The sequence below is a fragment of the Musa acuminata genome, chromosome BXJ3-9, assembly GCF_036884655.1.
Source record: "Musa acuminata AAA Group cultivar baxijiao chromosome BXJ3-9, Cavendish_Baxijiao_AAA, whole genome shotgun sequence".
Taxonomy (NCBI): Eukaryota; Viridiplantae; Streptophyta; class Magnoliopsida; order Zingiberales; family Musaceae; genus Musa; species Musa acuminata.
In genome coordinates, this window is record NC_088357.1 from 12,441,552 (window position 1) to 12,462,063 (window position 20,512).

A 20,512-nucleotide genomic window follows, 5' to 3' on the forward strand; every position below is an offset into this window, starting at 1 on the left:
AAATTATTTTTTGCTCCACTAAACAAAAATGATAATTATAATATTTTTTTTGGGTTTACTTTGCAGCTCTTTGTCATAATTCTAAAATTAGTTTTAAGATGAATCTATGTTTTTCAAATCGAAAAAGTTTAACATGACAGATTTTACTAGATAACTTGAACAACTGAATTAGGCCTATTTTCTATTATAGAAAAAACTGTTCTTTTTTATAAATACTATCTAGTGAAAAGATTGAATACCTATGTAGATTTTGAATTTTTAATTGTCTTTTAGATGATTTATGTGAAACCTACTAAAAAATAGAATTAGAAAAAAAATGATAAGTTTTAGAAGATATATATATATATATATATATATATATATATATATATATCTCAGATATTCTAAAGGAGTCAATAGGTTTATCATTTCTGATTTTAATAATTTTAAAAGAGTCAATAGGTTTACTGTTTCTGATTTTAATAATTTTAAAATGATAGATCATTTACCTATTAATGGTCAGATTCACACCTTTCACAATTTAAGTCTGTGAAATCATAAAAGTGGTACTACATTTAGCAAATCATATTAAGTTTCATATATATATATATATATATATATATATATATATATATATATATATATATATATATATATATATATTAGATAGGCTATTTTTATCTTGGTTCAAATTCATCTAAAAGATTAAAAGATCTATCATTTAAGTCATTAGAATAGAAGACCAATACCGATAAAATAAAACTAAAAAAAATCAAATACAAGCGAAAATCGATTATGTCCCAAAGTCAATTCCAAAGCACTAAAGGGTTTTAATCCAAACCATAATCGTAATTTTCAAAACCTAAAGGTAAAGGTTTTAAATCCATATTCAAGAGTCCAAATTCGAATTCTAGTCTTTTTAACTTAGGATCAATCTAAAAACTCTAGGTATTCTTTAAAATCTAAAAAAAAAAGCAAAGAAATAATTATTTATACTACATGGTTGGACAATCTATCTTGCTCATTCTTACTTTTACAAGAAAAAAGAGAAGAAGAATATCTTTTTAAACCCAAACCTCAAATTAACATGATTGAAGTTGATCCATCCAACTCTTTCTTTAGGTTTATTTTGTTGAATTCTAGATTTTGATTATAAAATTAATTAATAAATTTATGAACTAATAAGAATTTGAGATAAGTTACATAAGAGAAACTTTGATCGTTGACTTAAATCATCGAAAGACAAATCATTGAAACAGGAGAATCAAATATTAGGTCGGAGAGCATCATGTCAGAGTTTGGACGTCGGGCCGGAGGATTGATCAACATATCGGAGGATAGGCTTCGTGTCATGAGTTTGGGCATCGAGTCAGAATGATAGGATATTGCACCAAGAAGACCAAATGTTGTGAAAGGTCAACATGTCGATGGATCGAATAATACGTCGAAGAAAAGGATGATGTGCCGAAGGTTCGGACGAAGTGTCGGATGAACAGATGATATGTCGGACAATGTGTTGAAGGCTTTATGATTGTAATTAGAGTTGTTAAGTCTTGATTGAAGTAGTTTAGAGTCTAATTGAGTTGATTTTGGAGCGTAACCATGTCAACTTGATTAGGAACCCATTGAGCCTGAACCAGGATCAAATTAGGCTTGTTGGAAGGCCAATTCAATAACTTGGGATTGGGCTGGGTGATGGTACTGCTAGGCTTAGGCGATGGTACCTCCCGAGAGCCAAAAACCACTATTTGTGTGTTTCCGGGAATCCCAACAGTAGTATTGCTAGTGCTGACGGTAGTGTCGCTTAGTAGCGACAATGGTACCACTCGGTGACGGTAAGACCACCTAGGCTGACGATGGTACCGCCAGACTGACAACTAGCGATACCACCGCCTGTCAGTCTGATACTGAGCGGTACCACCACCCAGTCTGACACTGACACTCGACGGTACCACTGCTTGACACGGTTTGGGAGATTATACTAGTCATAGGTGCCCTGCAAGCCAATCACGTGAGTGATAGCATGTGTGACTTGACACATAATCTTTTTACTTATTATATTTTGATATTTATCACTTTATATTGTTTGTTATATATATATATATATATATATATATATATATATATATATATATATATTTGTGATGTCCTTGAATCTGTGCAATGAGAATTAGATCGTGATGAGATCACAATAATGAGACTGATTCGCCTTTAAACACATATTCTAAATAATCCCGATCGTAGGTTACTCAAGAGGGATATCGAGATAACTATACAGATTGGTGTGTTGTATACCCGTCTATATGATGGATGCAGTTGGTCTCATAGCTGCTCGTGTGGGGACACTAGGGATACAATACAGGTGCTCATTGGGGAATGAGTTCATTGATTGATCCGCTTACGGAATGTTAAATGGTTGATGATGCCTTATTGTCAAACATTGATTCCGTAGTCCTAGTGATGTATTTGGTCCTTAGACTTGAGACACCAAGGATGTCCAGTATGAGTGCTCCACTCTTTGATACCAGATTTATAGGTTTGGATGTCTCAAATCTAGCATAGTCGGTCATCGGGTATGGTAGTCAACCTTACGAGGACTATTGAGTGTCAATAGAGGATCATCCACTCTTGGTGTCATGAGAGGAATGTCCCATGTGTTCTTGCTCAGATAAATCTCTAGCTAGGGTCATTCGGATTGAGAGAGAAAGAGTTCTCCAAGAGAATCCAATTAGAGCGAGACTCGAGTAGAAACCATATGAGTCTGACAGCACCATGTCCGATATACGGTCTCTGGGATATTAGATGGATGAGAAACTATAAGTACACAGTAATTAAGGACATACATGTCTAATAAATTGGATTCTCCTATATCGTTTGGAGACTGCGACGTAGTGGTCTAGTACGTCCGCAGTCGATGAATCGAGTGAATTATTATGGAGATAATACTTCACTGAGCCAGAAGGAGTTCTAACAGGCATAACTAATGGCTAGCTCGATATTGAGCCTAGAGAGTCACACAATATGATCGGTATTGCGATGAGTAGAGGTTCGGATATAAGATATTCGTCGGAGCCCCTATCTTTTTGGATATTCAATAAGTCCTTAAATTATTGGATCCTATGGATGAGATCTAATAAGCACCCATGAGAGATTATTGGATAGAGATCCATTAATCTAAGAGGCTTGGGTAGTTGGATGGAGATCCAATACCCAATATAGTAGCATCTATTAGGGTTAAGTTGACGAGAGATCTCTATAAATAGGAGGGAATTAGTGGTTTATGGACTAGAGCCTTTTGCTTACCTCTCCTATTCTCCTCCTCCTCTCCAACTCAGAGTAGGCCTGGAGTTTTGAGGAACGTCATCACAGCCCTTCTGTGTGGATCACCACTAGAGAAGAGGGCGCTTAACCTCCTTCACTCTCTCCTAGAGATATGTAGGGATTTAGAGATATACAATCTCTCTAGGTAACATAATCTTTCATTAATGCAGTTTTAAGTTTCACAGATTTTGCGTATCAATCTTCACAGGATGACGAACACATATTTGAGAATTTGGGGATTTTGTTTTTCTGTTCTTTCGCTGTGCATGTGATGTCGCCTCAAAGATTTCTCAACAGATTATGTTTGAGTGATACTACACCCAAACAGCGTAGGAGGCCGAGCCTCAAGCGGTGCCATCGCCTAGGCCAACTAAGGGTCACTGAATGAGCCTTCCACTTAGCCCAAAACAGCCTCAACTCAGGCCTAGTGGGCCCCTAATTGAGTTAGCATTGTTACACCCGAAACTAATTCAATTAGCCCTTTAAATTACTTTGATCTAGGCTAATTATTACAAAGCATGGATCCTTTGTTATCTGACATGTCATTGGTTTATCCGGTGCTTCGTCCGATCCTTCGGCGCATCATCCTCTCATTCGGTGTATTGTCCAATCGGCATGTTGACATTCCACAACATTCGATCTCCTTGGCACAATATCTGATCTTTTGGCATGATGCCCGAACTCATGCACAAAGACATTTTGCCGACATGTCGATCGATCCTCCGGCCTGACGTCCAATCTTCTGACATGTTCACTTCGACCCAATGTTCGATTCTTCCCGCTTTAATCGAATTACCTTTTTATGATCGAAATTAGTCATGCGTCACTCAAAACGTACATTAGATCATAACTTCATCAATTAATTTTATTATCAAAATTCAAGATTCAACATCGATAAATATCTAAACAAATTATCATTGTTAGAAGTACTATTTGAATAGTATCGAATAACTTTAGACATCAAATGACTAAATAGTACCTTTTTCTTTCTCATGATTTCTAACCCTACTCCACCTATAGGCTGCAATAGAATTTTATATTTTTTTTTTATAAAAACTAAAATAAATTGATTAAAAAAATTAGACAATAGGCTATTGGATGTCTAAATATCATTCTGTTATTTATATATCCCATGTTAAAACTGAGAATAATCTTGCTAATTGTCTTACCAAATGCTTAAATAAAACTAAGATCCTATTGTTATCGAGGGGATGAGTTTTAACCTAAAATGAGGATTCTAACATTGAGAACCTAACCTGCGTGATATGGATTTCTTTGAACGAGATTCATTATAGTAATAATAAGCTGTTAGGTTGGCTAAGAAGCATTGTTTGACACTTTAGTACATATAGATAGGAAGTTTATCTTCAAATTCTATCCTTATGATGATTAATGCTCTTATAAAGAAATCATGATATTTTTCCTGACATATGTAACTCTATACACATCGATGTTAAGACCTCTCCTTTAGGAGAGACTTTGTAAATGACTATGTTAAGGATTTAGGTAATCCTTAAAATCTCTTATAAATAAATAAAATATTCATGTAAACCCATAAATACATAAAAAATATAATGAGTTGAAGTTTAAGTTAAAACAATATAGTTGTTTATATAATGAGTTGAAAAGATATCTTATTAACTAAAAATATAATGAATTGAAAAGATATTTTATTGACCACGTACTAAATACATCAATAATAATTTTTTTTATTATTATTATTTATATTTTGTAGTAATTTTTGAAAGAGAGGTATAGGACTAAAGATATTTTTGGCTATCCCACTAAATGGAGATTTAGATAATCCTTAAAATCTCTTATAAATAAATAAAATATTTATGTAAACCCATAAATATATAAAAAAAATATAATAAGTTTAAGTTAAAACAACTTAGTTGTTTATATAATGAGTTGAAAAGATATTTTATTGACTAAAAATATAATAATTTGAAAAGATATCTTATTGACCACGTACTAAATACATCAGTAATAATTTTTTTATTTATTTATATTTTATAGTAACTTTTGAAAGAGAGGTATAGGACTCACTGATTTATCTAAATAATTAATCTTATTTAGATAGATCCTTCATCATCATCCATCCATTATCTTATATCACTTATCTTTTCGAATATGACTAAAGATATTTTGACTATCGCACCAAATGAAAATTTAGGTAATCCTTAAAATTTCTTATAAATAAATAAAATATTCATGCAAACCCATAAATACATAAAAAAATATAATAAGTTGAAGTTTAAATTAAAACAACGTAGTTGTTTATATAATGAGTTTAAAAGATATCTTATTAACTAAAAATATAATGAGTTGAAAAGATATCTTATTGATCACGTACTAAATACATCGGTAATAATTTTTATTATTATTATTTATATTTTATAGTAACTTTTGAAAGAAAGGTACAGGACTCACTGATTTATCTAAACAATTAATCTTATTTAGATAGATCCTTATAATTTTTATTATTATTATTTATATTTTATAGTAACTTTTGAAAGAGAGGTACAGGACTCACTGATTTATCTAAACAATTAATCTTATTTAGATAGATCCTTACTCACATCACCATCCATCCATTATCTTATATCGCTTGTCTCTCCGAATATGACTAAAGATATTTTGACTATCCCTTCATTTAGATAATCCTTAAAATCTCTTATAAATAAATAAAATATTCATACAAACCCATAAGTACATAAAAAAATATAATAAGTTGAAGTTTAAATTAAAACAACGTAGTTATTTATATAATGAGTTTAAAAGATATCTTATTAACTAAAAATATAATGAGTTGAAAAGATATCTTAATGACCACGTACTAAATACATCGGTAATAATTATTATTATTATTATTTATATTTTATAGTAACTTTTGAAAGAGAGGTACAGACTCACTGATTTATCTAAACAATTAATCTTATTTAGATAGATCCTTACTCACATCACCATCCATCCATTATCTTATATCGCTTGTCTCTCCGAATATGACTAAAGATATTTTGACTATCCCTTCATTTAGATAATCCTTAAAATCTCTTATAAATAAATAAAATATTCATACAAACCCATAAGTACATAAAAAAATATAATAAGTTGAAGTTTAAATTAAAACAACGTAGTTATTTATATAATGAGTTTAAAAGATATCTTATTAACTAAAAATATAATGAGTTGAAAAGATATCTTAATGACCACGTACTAAATACATCGGTAATAATTATTATTATTATTATTTATATTTTATAGTAACTTTTGAAAGAGAGGTACAGACTCATTGATTTATCTAAACAATTAATCTTATTTAGATAGATCCTTACTCACATCACCATCCATCCATTATCTTATATCGCTTGTCTCTCCGAATATGACTAAAGATATTTTGACTATCCCTCCATTTAGATAATCCTTAAAATCTCTTATAAATAAATAAAATATTCATACAAACCCATAAGTACATAAAAAAATATAATAAGTTGAAGTTTAAATTAAAACAACGTAGTTGTTTATATAATGAGTTTAAAAGATATCTTATTAACTAAAAATATAATGAGTTGAAAAGATATCTTATTGACCATGTACTAAATACATCGGTAATAATTATTATTATTATTATTTATATTTTATAGTAACTTTTGAAAGAGAGGTACAAGACTCACTGATTTATCTAAACAATTAATCTTATTTAGATAGATCCTTACTCACATCACCATCCATCCATTATCTTATATCGCTTGTCTCTCCGAATATGACTAAAGATATTTTGACTATCCCATCATTTAGGTAATCCTTAAAATCTCTTATAAATAAATAAAATATTTATGTAAACCCATAAATACATTAAAAAATATGATAAGTTGAAGTTTAAGTTAAAAGAACGTAGTTGTTTATATAATGAGTTGAAAAGATATCTTATTGACTATATAATAAGTTGAAAAGATATCTTATTGATCACACACTAAATATATCAGTAATAATTTTATTATTATTATTTATATTTTATAATAACTTTTGAAAGAGAGATATTGGACTCACTGATTTATCTAAATAATTAATCTTATTTAGATAAATCCTTTCTCACGTCACCATCCATTTATTACTTTTTTTCCAAACATAACTAAAGATATTTTAGCTACCCACGAGAGATATTTTAGCTTTCCAAATATGACTAAAGAGACGTGTCAATCGAATATCTCTAACCCGTGGGCCCTCCTCATCCGACTGCCCCAACTCGTCCCCCGCCGCCCCACCGTGGTGCTCCGCCGCCACTGCAGCCCCTCCAGTTGCCTCTCCCACTCGCCCCCGTCGCTCCGAAGCAGCGCCCGGTCGTATTCGCGGCGGAGGCCCTGGTCGGTGAGCACCTCGTACGCCTCCCGCGCCCGCATGAAGCGCTCCGCGAAGTAGCCCTCGTCCCCCGCTGTGCGGCACGCGTCCGGGTGCCACCGCCGCGCCTGCCGCTTGTACGCCGCCTTGATCTCCTCCGGCCCCGCCGTCTCTGCCACCGACAGCAGCTCGTACATGGTGGCCGCCCCCGGTGCCGCTCTCACTGTCGCCGCCGGCGCTCTAGGTCGCCCCCTGACCGGCATGGCAACCAACGCAGGCTTAGCTACCGGAGAAGATAAAAGAAGCATCTCTCGTTGTGTGTGTGTGTTTGTGTATGAGCGAGAGAGAGAGAGAGGACCTACTGAGCCTCATATAGGGCCTGCTGAAGATAATTATAATAAGGAAAAGAGAAACCACTCCACATAATCGCAATTTTGTGTATCAAAACATAATTGTAAGCAAATAATATAATTTAATTGAAATGATAAATATTTTGGATTGGGTAACCAAAAATTTCATAAACTTAAGCAATTATAAGAAAACCCAACACATTTATATTATAAGTATTGTATAAATATTTTTGATTAAATAAAGGATGGGAGGAGAAAAGAGCGGTAGATACTATCACAAATAACTTTGTTTGGACAACAAGGAAGACATATTTGGGAATCAAATCATGTTAACATGTTCAAGTCAACACGTAAATTTTGCAAAAGAAAGTAAAAATAAACCCCCACGTATTGCTGCTATTCACATAAGGCTAAATTTCCTCTCACCTCTCTCTTCAGTCTCTGTCTTCGTCCAATTTGTCAATAATCCATCTTTATCGTCGCGAATGGCGGCGCCTACTTATTTGACATAGATTGTACTCATCTGGAAACTATATGCACTTTCAATCTCCATTTCAACCGTTACAATATTGGATGTGAGACTCCTTTAAACTTACCCATATATGCCTTACATGTGCATTCAAAAATTATAATCATATTTTTAAGAAATAAAAAAATTATTCTTGAAAGAATTAATTGAGCTGCAACATATTATAGGCATATATCTCATGGATTTTTTTTTTTTTTTTACATGTAGGTTTATTTGACTTCAATTGAATTATGACATCCTCTAATCTACAGCAACGATAGATTCGAATATAATAATATATATCGAAAATATATTTGAAAACGATTAGATATCAAGATATAACAACTTTCATTCATATGACTAATAGAATATCACCTATATACTTATGTTATCGATAATGATATAGTGAAAATGTGACTCAATTTAAATCATTTCACTTGTCAAACAAAACAGTATGATTTCCCTCTCCTATATTAGTGGTGTTTGACACATGTACATGTCATAAGAACTTAACCAAAAAAAAGATATAAATACATATCATATCTAGAATTTATATATTAAAAAATTGACATGTCATTGTCCATGTCTACGTTAATATGGACACACATCACCTCATCTATAAAATACAGTCTATAAGGAGTGATAACTTAGTAAGTATAAATTTTGATAATCTTAGTTAAGTGAGCATAAACCAAGTTATATATATATATATATATATATATATATATATATATATATATATTCAAATTTAAAATCAAATATGTTAAACGTTTCATTATGAACTCACTTTGTTATGCCATTGGGTGTCTTAGGGAGCCAAAAATATATCAAATTGGAACACAAGGTCATGATATGTCCAAATTAAAATCATTTCATTTTAAATCACTCATAACTCCCAATATAACCAATCATTTATTACAAAATTTTAGTAGAATCCTCTCTGAATTAGATTGTGTCTAACTTTCAACTTTACCTAGATTTCATCATTAATTAACCAATACTTCAACCTACATGACATACTAGTTGCTAATCAACCAACTACATAATTTTGAGGTAATCTTGCTTTATCATTGTGGTTGACCAAATCATATTATATTATAAAAACTTAGGAGATATATAAACTTAGATATACATCAAATTTTGATTTAAAATAAAATTATTCGAAGACTAAAATACCCTCTCAATTCAACTGTCATCACATATTCTATTTTGCTAAAATTGGTTTAAGATTATCTGAACTTCTAAGGTTCATATCTTTATATACAAATATGATATTCACTCAATTTCATAGTCTACATAACCCTAAGAGATTCTTTTAAGATATATTAAAAGAATATAATCTAATAAGGGGGTTATTTTAGCTAGAATATAACTCCTTCACTAAAAATAGGAGATTCTAAATATTTTAGATTGAAAAACCTATAACTCTATGCATCGATATTAGAATAAAGCAATACTAGAAGTCTTAGAATAATAAATAATTCATACATAATATATTCAAAAATAAAAAATTAATTTAAAGCCTAGGTTACTCAAAAGTAGCTAAAAATTTTAGTTCACAATATGCTAAATTAAAACTGAGGTATAAGCTAGGGGAAGAGTTAGGTTTTCTTACTTTCTTCTTTCTTATAGCTAAGGTTTCTCTATCTTCTCGAAGACAAAGAGAAGTATTGGGAGAATGGCTGAATAAGAAAAGAAAGGATCATGAGTTATTATATAAGTATAGAGGATGAGTCCAAAATAGGATAGATGTGATTAAGAGGTTACCATGAGATTTAGAGAATCTTATTAGGACTTATCTCAATTTTTTTATAATAATTTTAGTATTATAATTACTTAATTTGAGCCTAATTTGGTTTGTCAAATAAGACATGTTTCAACTTAAATTCATCCTTCAATCTTCTTAGTATATCTTAATATTTTTAGTATAGTACTTCTCTTTGATTTTTATCTCAATTTAATTATCTATTACTTTATTATCTTTCACATATATGATATTTAAAACTTAAACTTATTTACTTTAAATATGATCAACTCATTTAAGCTTTGAGAATTGCTTTTGGTCAATTACAATGTTAATGTCCCTTCGAATTATTATATGCATATTTATTGTCATGAATTAACCTTATATTCAAGTTTACTAGCAAGGCTTATTGCATTAGAGAATAATATTTCTTCACTTTAAAACATATTTAAAATAGGTCTCAATGCTTATAAATACTTCAAATAACATTTAGAAGAACTATGAGCATAACATTTTTTAAAGTATGTAGTTCAATTTTAAAAATCGATCATATGAGCATGCCATATGCCATATATTATGTTTTCTAAGCATAGATATTATAAAATATATCTTTAAATGATAGCATATGTGTTTTGTGAGTGCTTGCATTCGTATGCTAGGTGTAATATGTGTGTGAGAACTTGGGCTCTACACTAGATAGCTAATTAGATTTGAATTTAATTTAGATGAAAGTTTTATATGTGTTACTCATTGTCATTCTAGGATGACAAAGTGTTTAATTAAATATAAAAATATATCCATCGATTCCAGCTTATGATTTTTCATTAATCCATAGGAGACACATACCAACTACTTGCATTTAGAGGTGAAGAGTAAGGTTTTGGATCTTCATGTTCATCTGAATGTTAAAACATTTACATCAAGTAAAAAGATCCAAATTAAGGCTTCAATTTGGGCAATAATTAGGCTTAGAAACAGCCCGATGTTTGTGATCAGCCCATTACCAATCTTGTAATGTCTTATCAATGTGAGCTTCACTGGTGTATGAAAACCTATGAAACTATATCAGAACTTATAAACAGTGATTTTAACCAAAGAAATCAATCATTGAATTTGAAAAAAATATACAACTATAGAAAGGTCAAGTTGTCAGAGAAAAATTGTTCTTCTGGAAGTAGGATTCCAGGCTAAGTTATTTGGTTGATCTATGCATCATGTGTTCAAAGGTCAAAGAACACCTCAGTTGGGTGATGACATTACACCCATTAAAGTTGCATTGAATGTGTTAATGTTAAGCTCAAAGCATGAAAAAAGCAGCTCCAATATTAGAAGACTGTTTTCAATGCAACATGTTGTTTAATATGTTGCGTCATATTGCTTTCAGCTAAAGGAATGTTGATATCAATAAAACCTGAAAATTAACTTTTTCTTCAACATGTACTATGATTAAAGCAAATATAACCTGAATATAATCTGTTTCCAAAATACTTGTTTGACACCAATATGATCCTTTTAACGACCAGCTTAGTGAATAATGTCAAGTTAACCTTGATAGAGGACAAATCTTAAAGCAATGGCAACATTACTCTCTGGAAACTGATGTTGATGGTTCAAGTCAGAAACAATCTTTCTCTCTGATCTTATTATAGTCATGTTATAATCAATTTCATTGTGGTATACATGTGTGATGCTTCTCTTCACTTGCTAAGAAGAAGGTATGATATGATAATGTTCTCCCTCTTTAACACTTAGAAAATGTAGCCTTTTGGAGTGATAACATGGATCAGAAAGGCTATGTTGTTTCCACTGATGCAGCATTGGGATGAGAAATGTTGCTTCTACATCATAATTCATTCCTTGACAAGTGGACAAGTCCATTGCACTTGCGGATTAAGGAGTTGCTGGAAACATGTTTTGCAACTCGGTCCATCTTAAACAAGTTCAGCAGACACATTTCTCAGAGAGTCATCATGAGAGGAAGGGAGCAGTTTCAGTGGGCGGGAAGACTAGATCCTCTATCAGATTTGGCTGTGTTTCCAATGCTCATGAGCCCTGGATCTGTGTTTACAATCATCACAAAGCTTAAGACAATGCAATGAACCAAGGGAGCAGGGACACCACCAAATCTTCAAGAATCCAAGGAGTCTCTCATCCATCTTATATTATTCTGTATGACCTCTAACACATGTGGTTTCTTTTTCCTTGAACATCTCTAGTTTTGCTCTTCCAAGCATCAACACATGCTAATTAGTTCAAGTCATTATTGTTTAGAATGAGGTTTTTTGGGGCACTGAGCCAAGGAAATAGAACATGGAAGCATTCATGCATCACATTTTGATGTGCATTTTTAGCCTTGTGTCTTTTGGTGGACAATGTTTTCTTTAATCTGCCTGATGTAAAAAAAACCTTATCAGTCTTTCATCTATTATCATATGTCTGTCTCTTAGGGTAGAACAATGTTTGACATGATTAATTGGTACCTTCCAATTTTTAGCATCATATTATCTTTCTAGTCAGAAATGAAAAAGGAGAAAAAGAAAAAAACTTCAGTTGTTGGGTACTAAACACTTTCTGAAAGTAATGTTCAAAAGATTAGTCTGTAGTATGGATAATGTCTGCACATACATCAAAACCTTTTTCCATCTGCACTAGTAGATGATGTTATCGATTCACATCTCAAGCTAATGGTTATGGATTATGTTAGAAGACCAGATTGGGTAGGAGTTGACTTGTGAAGGTTAAGATATTATTTTATTGGCATAAAGCAATCAAACTAATCTTTCTTTTTGAATCCTGTGTTGGTTTAAGGCAGGCATATCTCAAGCACTTGATTTGTTGGGCATCCTCAACAAAAGATTCCTCATTTTCCTTTTTTCATATTTTACGACATATTTGATGACTGACAAAATGAGTCCATACGAAATTAAAAGTCACCATCGAAACAAACAAGATTTTGCAGTAGCATCCAATGAACTACCATTTGCCATGGGCATTATATAATGCACGAGTCAGAACAACATATTGAGACAAAAAACTATGTGGGCTGTGTCTCCAACATCGATTAGGATCTCTCCTTAGATTCTTCAGATTATATCTTAATGGTTTTACGGGACTAGGATTGGGTGTTAAGATCCCTAAAGTTAGATGCAGATGTTCCTAACATCGAAGAACACATAAAATATCAAGTTAGTATGTCCAAAACCACCATCTCTTCCTACTTGAGTCTTCCGCTGTTAGTTTCAGGGAAAGAACAAGTGGTTAGCGAGCAAAGTCTGCCACACAAATTACAGACATGGTCCTTGAGAAACGAGCAAGAAGAACACATCTCCCCATGTCGAAGCTGGAAACTTAATAATTCATGTTACACACATACAATAATCAGCAACAACAAAAGTATTCATTCAGCAATCAACCTGTTGGAATTCGACACATGTTGTGCAGTTCAGAATTGGCCCAAGGGACTTGGATTTCATGCTGTGTTGGTCAAAGAGATGAGTACCGATTCATATGGCGAAAGGCAGTAATAAGCCTTTCTTTCTTTACTCGGGGTTTTGGATACCGCAGCTTTCGTGTGCATCTATCTATCTATCTATCTATCTATCTATCTGTCATGTTCTAAAGTTGTCGCTCTTAATCGTATGCAGTCGTTTTATGTGATTCTTTGGTTCTATTGGTTGGGTGGCGTTTACTAGTGGATAGAAGAGGATCTAAAACCAATAAAATCAGAAAGATCGTTTATGAAGGGTTTAATCATGATATGAATGCATCATCAACAAGAAGAGATGGAAGAAAAGGTCTAAGAAATTAAGGTTCTTTCTTCTTTAATTTATATACGATTTAAATGTGTCAATCAAAACAAAGCGATTGATGTTTTAACACTCGGAAAAAATATATATACATATATCTTTGAAATCGATCCCATCATCCTCATCACTGTGCTCACTGTAAAGCGAGGGATGAGATGAGATGAGGTGCAAGTCCTTTTCGCCTTTTAGCACCAAATGCCCACCTGCCTAAATTGGACCCACGTTGACCTGACCCTTCTCCACGCCTCATCCCGACCTAACTAAATCGGAAGATCGGGGACCCACTTGGTTTATTCGATTCATTTAAATCCACAATAATTATCTTATTGGGATGAGAGAACGATGGAATTTATGAGCATTTTATGTGATGTCGTTTTGATATGATGAATATTTTTCACTAATCAACATGTGGGTACATTAGTCCTTGTGACTATCATATCAATATTATATCTTAATTTTTATATATTTAATAATAATAATAATAATAATAAATCACATTTGGATTCAACCCATTAATCAAACCATTCAAATCATAACAAGATAAATAATTTGGACATGTGTTCCCTCCATGGAGAGTGAGTGGGTTAGGCCAAGTCTATTTCAACGCATCAAACTCTCAATCGAAATTTGCATTAACAAAGTTGATGCAACAGTTAATATGATGGACGTGTGAAGCAGTACTTGGAGGAAAGAGTGGGACCCTCCCCCTAAACCATACGTGGCAATATGGTCAAAGACATCAAAGATATAAGTAAGATCTTTTCTTTTTGTGAGGACAAATTGATGTCGATTTCCCTCCTCCATCTTAACTTCATATCGAGAATGACTACTCACCAATTAGTCTATGTTCCAATGGTTGACCTTTTTTCTTTTCGCTCTCGTGTTGGGAAGATGATACAATCGAGGCATGGGTGGGTGGTGGATATACATGAAGTCTAAATATTTTATTTATTTCCACATATTATCTATATTTTCGTGCCCTTTGACTCTTTGACTCACATAATATTAGATCCCTGATAATGAACAAAAATAGTATTACATAGTGTTGCAATCTAAAAGTCCAAAGTACATAAAAATGACAACTATTATCAGGATGGTAATCATAGTTGATAATATTATGACCATCTTAGAGCTATATATTTTCAATCTTATAATATTAATCATATAAAATTAAGATGAATAAATTGGGGCATCCGCTTGGAATTATCTATGAGGATAGGGGCAGAACGGTCAATTGGCAGATGCGTTGCTTTCCCGGGAGCGCCGACGTTGAGACGCGATTTCTCCGCTGCCTGCGATGCTCTCTCTCCCCTCTTCCCTATTAAACCAGACTCCCCTTCTCACCATTCCGCCTCCCTCGCTCTCCTCTCTCTCTCCCTCTGACTACTCCGTAACACCTCCTCCTCTCCGCTTTGTACCGGTTACTCCGCTCGATGTTTGTCACCTCCATGGCACGTCAGTTCCTGAGAAAGGCAGGTTTGATCGCGTGACGGAGGACAGCAAACTATCAAAACTGCAATTTTTCTTCCTTCTCTCATGTAAAGGTGCCTCCTTTATGGTTTTCTGCCTCTTTCTCCGACCCCTTTTGGGCCTCTGTTTTCTGTTGGATCCCTGCGGATCCCCTTTGCTTTCCTCGGTTTTGGTGTTTCGTTCCGGTTTCTGCTAGAGTTGTTTGTTCTTTTCCGTGGTTGTTATTGGATTCGCGGTTTGGCTGGGGGGATCTTTGAACGTCGGTCTTGTAGCTCTAATGTCGGCGTCAAAGAAAATTTCTTGTCATGCTGAGGAAAAACTCGTGAACTGGTCATTACCAACTCAATTCTACGCGATATTTTCTTCTTGCTTCCGTCATCCTCTTTGGGTTCCTGTAACAGGATCAATATTTCCTTGCATTTTCTACTCAAATAGATGATACTTTTCATCTGAATTTTTTTGTTTTTAGGTTTTTTTCTTTGTGTATCTTAATCTTGATGTTCTTCGAGGAAAAAAATTTATCTTTGTGATTCCATTGTCAAGCGTTTCTTCTATTGACTATGGTTTTAATTCGATTTGGGGAACTATTTGATTTTTGGGAGCAAAAGTTTCAGTTTTGGAGATGAAGTGAAGTAGTTGAGGACTTAATTTATGGTCGGAATCTGTCTGCTCCCCTGTTCTTGTTTTAATATTCCGAGTTCTTGTCTGACGATCTCCTCACCGTTCTATTTTGAGGCTTCCGCTGAGATCAGTCATTGATTGCAAAGTCAACGATCAGATCTGCAGTCAAATTTGGTATCCTAATGTTTCGTAATCAAATTCAAGTGGAAATTGCCCTAAAATTAAATTTGGATGCTTTGAGTGCCGAATTAATTCGCTTCACTACTGATAAGGGGATGATTTATCAACTTAAATTTTCTTTTATACTCTGAAAATGTTTGTGTTGCATTTGCTTCGCCCTTTTATTTATCTCTGTCTGTATAAAAGTGGAATCAATTTCTCATTAAATGCATTTTGGTTTGTTGAGTTGGCATGAGGATGAAAATATGGAACGGAGGACATGGTTGATTGTGATTGTAGTTATGAAGATGAACCATAAATATTCTCTCTGCTACTCTTTGACTTTTACTTTCCTGCATCTTTGATGAGCCTTTTCATTCTCCAGCTTGATGACATCTGATCTTTAGTAACCTGATTAATGTGGATGAGTGATTATTTAAATATCAAGAAAAAGGTTTCTTTTTTGTATTATAATCTTGAAACCTTTTGTCACAAAGCAAGAATATATAAAGGGCTTTGATTTACATTTGATTTCCTTGACTCGGTGCCAGTTTTGATACTATGTACAATCTGCGTTGGATCTTTGGTCATTTGTTGATTATTTGATTGCAACTGTTGCTTATGTGTGTATGTTTTCAGTTGCTCTTTAATTTCACGGAATGATGTTCATGTCGTTGTTGGATTTTCTTTTCTGATTGAGCCTTCTGTAAAACATTAGAATTGACATGCCTAAGATCTTATGGACATTTTTAGTTGCCTATAAATTCATTGAAATTTGTTGTGTTCATGAGTGAGAAAGTAAATATTATATAGGATCCATGAATTTTCTTGATGCTTCATGTATTCCTGCAAAGCATGGTTCCCAGAATTAATTCTTCTATCTCAAAACACACAGTAGCCTTTCTCAATCTATGTCTATATATATATATATATATATATATATATATATATATATATATATATATGAGAGTGGCCAGCATAACTGGTGTGTGTTATACACTGTTATGGCAAGCTACTTTGAACAATTATTTCTCTGTCATGTTTTTTGGATCTTACAATTTGATTCCTTAATCAGTTTGCTTGTAATACTTTCTTCCTTGTTTATCACAGATGTATATGAAGAAGAAATGTTTTGCTCTTTATGATAACATATGCCAGTGTTATTGATCGTTTTCGTATTTCTTGTGTTGGATTTAATGCCGCATGTCTCTCTTTTGTTATATGTTCTTTGTTCTCTTGTCATTCAGCTTACAGTGATGTTGGATGTATAATATGAGAGAAAACAAGTTGATTATGGACTCAATTCTAAGAGAATTAGTAATCTCTGTATCATAATAATATATATACATATTTGTGTTCTTAAACAACATGATTGTCAGCTTTGGATGCAACATTTCTGATATTTAATACCAACAGTTTGTTTTGGGTTACAGGAGAATAGTGCTTCTGTTTGAGCTGTGAGTTCACAGATCTGATAGTCTGTGCTGCTAACAATGATGGGTGGGCTATTAATGGAAGGCATGGTTTATCCTGGAGAGCCTAATTATGTGCAAAATATCAGCTATGGATCCCTTCATCAGCCTTTGGTCGGTGAATGCAATGGACAAGGACATCTTATCGATCCACCACAGGACAACTTTGCTGAGGTTTGTGATGAAGAGAGCGACGACGAAGATGTTGACATCGAAGAGCTTGAACGTCGTCTATGGCGAGACAGGATGCGGCTGAAGCACTTGAAGGAACAGCAGCAGCAGCAGAGCAAGAGCAAGAACAAGGAGCAAGGTGACTCGGCAAAGCAGCGTCAGTGCCATGATCAAGCCCTCCGAAAGAAGATGTCTCGCGCGCAGGATGGAATCCTCAAGTACATGCTTAAAATGATGGAAGTATGCAATGCTCAGGGCTTCGTTTACGGTATAATTCCAGAGAAGGGCAAGCCTGTAAGTGGTGCCTCCGACAACCTCAGAGGGTGGTGGAAAGAAAAGGTCAGGTTTGATCGGAATGGACCTGTGGCTATCGCAAAGTATCAGGTTGACAATGCCATTGTTGGATCCAACAGTGAAATGAGCTCTGGAACTGCAAGCCTTCATTCATTGCAGGAGCTTCAGGATACAACACTGGGTTCTCTCCTGTCAGCTCTGATGCAGCACTGTGACCCACCTCAGCGAAGGTTCCCTCTGGAAAAGGGAGTTGCACCCCCATGGTGGCCTACCGGGAAAGAGGAGTGGTGGCCGCAGCTGGGAATTCCGAACGACCAACGACCGCCACCCTACAAGAAGCCTCATGATCTGAAGAAGGCTTGGAAGGTTAGCGTCTTGACTTGTGTAATCAAGCATATGTCGCCTGACATCAACAAGATCCGTAGGCTCGTCCGGCAGTCCAAGTGCCTGCAAGACAAGATGACCGCCAAAGAGAGCGCGACATGGCTCGCTGTCATCAAACAGGAGGAGGACATGTACATGAAGCTGCACCCTGAAGCTTACTTTCCGCCATCCTCTGGTAGCTGCATTTCGGGATCCATCTCCTTCGTTAGCAGCTGCAGTGAGTACGACGCAGAAGGTGTTGATGAAGGCAAGTGTGAGGATGTAGTGAACCACAAGCTTCACGCTGAAGGGAATCCTTTCGATCTGAGTGGCACTGCAAGGAAAGAGAAGACTGTGAAGGAAGAGATGAACATGGAATTTACTCGGAAAAGAAATGTTGCTGAGCCAGAATCAGTGCTGAACCAATGCATCTATACCTGTGATAATGTGCAGTGCCCACATCATGATCCCCGGCATGGGTTTCTGGATAGGAATGCAAGAAACAGTCACCGATACGTTTGTTTGTATCAAGGAACAGGGGTGGCTTTCAACAGCTTCCCGGTGAAGGAGAACAAGCTTCTGAGTTTCTCTGTGCCATACGATACCCAACCAAATCCGGCAACCCTTGAATCAGGCCCCATCCCTGCTAACACATCTGATTTGGGCATTCCTTCCGATGGGCAGAGATCGATCGACGAGTTGATGAGTTTGTACGACAAGAATCTCAACGCTAACAAGAGCTTCAACTCGAGAGGCATAGGGATGTCGGAAGGCCGAACTCCTCTGCAACCTAGAACTCGAGTGGAAGACAACTTCTTTCCGCAAGGGACTAAAGCAATCGGTGGTATGCTTGAAGAAGTCGGCAACTTGGTGCAGCAACAGCAGCAATTCCCTGTTCGCGAGAACGTAATGCCATTTCAGCAGCAATTTGGTAACCCATCTGATGAAATGAGTGGTGACCTGTGCTATGGATCTGCTTTTAGTATGCCTTCCATGGACTACTCTGATACCTTGCACAGATTGCAGAAGGCCGAAGCAGCCAACTGGTTTTACTGAGAAGGAAGGCAAGACGAAGCAAAGCAATCCACATGAACAGAAACAGAGTTGGAGTCATGTGGTTCTCTCGTGAGCAGAGGGTGTGTAGAAACCTTGCTATTTGGTTGCATTTAGTAGCACTTTTTCTTCTTTCTCTTTCTTATTTGCTTCCTTAGATCACTGGACAAATCTTAATCATCTCTATCTGGTGCCATGGGATGTGCTTGCCATGAACTCTCATGGAAGAACAGGTTGTTTGCATTGATTTTGAGGGGATTGGCAACTGAAAGCTCTATGCCATCCTACTTTGGAATGTTTATGAACATGTAATGTTTCGAATCTATTTTTTAGGTAAATCAGTGCCCGGTTAAGTTATGCTTTCTTGAAAATGCTCATTTTCTTGCTATCTTTGTCGTGTAGAGTTTAGGGCGATTTTGATTTATTTATACTTACCGAATCTATTCCCTTAGGTCATGTCGTGTTGATCGGGTTTGGATCAGTTTTTTGGATCAATGTGGGTTAATTGGATGACACAAAATTTGTTTGAAATTGGATGACACGAAATTTGTTTGAAGCGTAAAATTGAACCGGGCTCGACTCGACTTGATCTGATTCCATCAAATAACATCCACCGTAAAATTATTCTTTGTGCATAGCTATTTCAGGTAGAAAGTGAAGAGTTCTTCTTCCCTTCGTATATTTTAATCATAGCTATTTCAGGTAGAAAGTGAAGAGTTCTTCTTCCCTTCGTATATTTTAATCTCCACAACAATGAGAAAAATGCATCAATTAGTTTGGAGATCAAAAAACTCATTTGACTATATTTTTTTCTATGGTAGTCATCGCGATGAGTTGAGACTCGACACACAAAACACAAT

General features: G+C 34.7%; 2 protein-coding genes across 3 annotated transcripts; one reads left to right on the forward strand and one right to left on the reverse strand.

Annotated features, from left to right (window-relative positions):
- Nucleotides 1-7,499: 7,499 nt before the first annotated feature.
- On the reverse strand, nt 7,500-7,904 carry LOC135650067 (chaperone protein dnaJ 20, chloroplastic-like). Its single transcript, XM_065169171.1, has one exon. The coding sequence runs from the start codon at nt 7,902-7,904 to the stop codon at nt 7,500-7,502; it is 405 nt and encodes a 134-aa protein (XP_065025243.1).
- Nucleotides 7,905-15,363: 7,459 nt separating this feature from the next.
- Nucleotides 15,364-20,009, forward strand: LOC135649534 (protein ETHYLENE-INSENSITIVE 3-like 1a). Of its 2 annotated transcripts, none has more exons than XM_065168005.1 (2): nt 15,364-15,587; nt 17,733-20,009. In XM_065168005.1, exon 2 carries the CDS (start codon nt 17,793-17,795, stop codon nt 19,653-19,655), a length of 1,863 nt encoding a protein of 620 aa, XP_065024077.1. In that variant the 5' UTR covers nt 15,364-15,587; nt 17,733-17,792; the 3' UTR covers nt 19,656-20,009. The 2 variants fall into 2 exon arrangements, with proteins under 2 accessions (XP_065024077.1, XP_065024076.1); XM_065168004.1 differs by having other exon boundaries at nt 15,365-15,593.
- Nucleotides 20,010-20,512: the final 503 nt, after the last annotated feature.

Excerpts from the sequence above, each read along its gene's own strand:
- LOC135649534 (XM_065168005.1), top strand. The coding sequence starts at position 17,793 with ATGATGGGTGGGCTATTAATGGAAGGCATGGTTTATCCTGGAGAGCCT.
- LOC135650067 (XM_065169171.1), bottom strand. The coding sequence starts at position 7,904 with ATGCCGGTCAGGGGGCGACCTAGAGCGCCGGCGGCGACAGTGAGAGCG.